The sequence below is a fragment of the Egretta garzetta genome, unplaced genomic scaffold, assembly GCF_000687185.1.
Source record: "Egretta garzetta isolate BGI_Z169 unplaced genomic scaffold, ASM68718v1 scaffold276, whole genome shotgun sequence".
Lineage (NCBI taxonomy): Eukaryota > Metazoa > Chordata > Aves > Pelecaniformes > Ardeidae > Egretta > Egretta garzetta.
Genome location: NW_009260067.1, coordinates 149,889 through 151,967, shown reverse-complemented (window position 1 = coordinate 151,967; position 2,079 = coordinate 149,889). Strand labels below are relative to the sequence as shown.

General features: G+C 50.6%; 1 protein-coding gene across 1 annotated transcript in view; it reads left to right on the top strand.

The window, feature by feature from the left end:
• ITGA11 (integrin subunit alpha 11) overlaps positions 1-2,079 on the top strand; it is a 54,488-nt gene that overhangs the window by 26,879 nt on the left and 25,530 nt on the right. The window contains exon 6 of the mRNA XM_035896643.1: positions 1,210-1,337. Within this exon, the coding sequence (XP_035752536.1) occupies positions 1,210-1,337 (128 nt within the window). The remainder of the gene's footprint in view (positions 1-1,209; positions 1,338-2,079) is intronic.

The window sequence follows — 2,079 nt, the reverse complement described above, 5'->3', positions numbered from 1 at the left end:
CCTTGACCACACGAAACAAAGAGCTCATTGACTGAAAGCTAAATCTTTTGGCCCAAATTTGTAAATTTGGGTACGTGATTTTGTTTTGAGGTATTAAATAAGCTTCCTGGCTTTCCTGTAGGTGGTAAGAAACTGCAGAAGCCTGTCCTGCACCATGGGGGCTCCCAGAAGCTCCTTGCCCCAGCCGGGCGCGGGATGCGATGCCCCGGCTCCATCACCCGTTCGGTGTCGATTAAGTTCTCATGGCGTAGAGCAGGGCATGGGAAAATGGGATTTTGGAGGGGGCAGAGGCAGTAAAGGCAGAGCCCACCACCAAATTCTTAGTGTTGCTTCCCTCTTTATGGCCAGGAGATGTTTCTTCAGCCCTGGCTGCAAAGGGTAATTGGTGTTTTCGAGGGAAGGTGGTTAACGAGCAGAGCGTTATCATTGAGCGAGTGGGATGCAGAGTCGGCTCCTCTCCCCGGGGTGAGCGGGGGATCGAGAGGGTGGCACGCAGCCGAGGACACCGGTGATGGAGTCATCCATGTGCGACTCCAGTCCGTGGATGCACTAGCCCATAAATGCCTACAGGAGGTGAAAAAGGGCAACGAACAATTATCCCTCATTGGAAAAATCGGGATCTTCTGGGGTTCTGCAACTTTTCTAAATAATGTTATAAAATACAAGCAAGATAGAGAGGCACTGAGCAATTTTCACTGCTGAAAACCAGTTGACTGCCTAAATCCTTTGCGGCTTGTACAGCTGGGCTGAGCCCTGGGGTTCTCGCCGGGGTTTTTGGCTGCCTCGTTCGCTGAGGATTTAACGGGAAGGGGAGGAAATGCCCGGCTCGCGTTATATGGCGAGTACAGGCAGGGCTGAGGAGTGACTCAGGGGTGAAGCATGGCTCGGTGGGAGGGATGGAGGCTGGATCCTGCCGCTCTTTGAAGTATGCAACTGTATGAGACCGGATAAAGGTCCAAATCTGAATCAGGAAGATACTGCTGAGCGTTATTCTTAGCAAGTTATCCAGTCTTTTCTCAGCAGAGAGGATGCTTGTGGCTTCTCTCTACCTTGCTGAAGCCCAAAAGTCTTTATGAATGATTGAAAAAGGATTATTCCTTTCAAACAAATCATAAGAGCAAGTACCTGACTGCGAGGAACGAACCCATAAATCTCCCCTTTGCAAGCGTTGCCAAGGTCTTTCAATAACCCACTGCGTATTTTTCACAGGATGCCAGACGTACATGGACATAATCATAGTTCTGGATGGATCAAACAGCATATATCCTTGGGTTGAAGTTCAGCACTTCCTGATAAACATCTTGAAAAAATTTTATATTGGCCCCGGCCAGATACAAGTAAGCCCCTGCACAACTCGTGCACCCCCCCGTGTCGTGCAGAGTCCCCTGGCCGTGCGCGGGGGGGCCGTTTCCAACACCCCTTTTCTGCCAATATTGCTGCAATTTGGTGCCACAATTTTTTCAACATCAGCTTCCAGCGTTAAAGCTGAGCCCATGGAAATAACGCTCACATTAATGTCTCTGAATGAGCCGGAGGGAGCGCAGCACCTCCCACCCCGGCCGGGCACAGGGAGGATGAAATCATACAGAAATACAGAAGTGTTGCCAGTTTGTTACACCTGTGAAGAGCTCTCTCCATCCTCTTCCGACTGGCATTCGTGGGGTGATTTGGGCAGGGATATCCTCAACAATTTGCACAAATAACCCTCCCATTTGGTCCCACCTAGAGATGCCGTGGGGCCGTGCTGGGGCACAGCACGCCTGCACCACCCCAAACTTTTAGGGCAGGGCAGGGGTGAGAGCTGGCAGGGAGTAGAAATAAAATTGAGCGTTATCGATGGTCCCACAGAGGGAAAACTGGAGGAAATCGGGACAGAGTGATTTGTAACGGTGACTGTTATTCCATGCGATGGACAAAAACGTGCTCGTTGTGTCGCAGGCCCTCGCTACGCAGCGGGTGGTTGGCATCCTTTGTGATATTCCTTTAACCCCTAGGTGGGAGTTGTTCAGTACGGAGAAGACGTCGTCCACGAATTTCATTTAAATGACTACAGGTCTGTAAAAGATGTGGTAGCGGCTG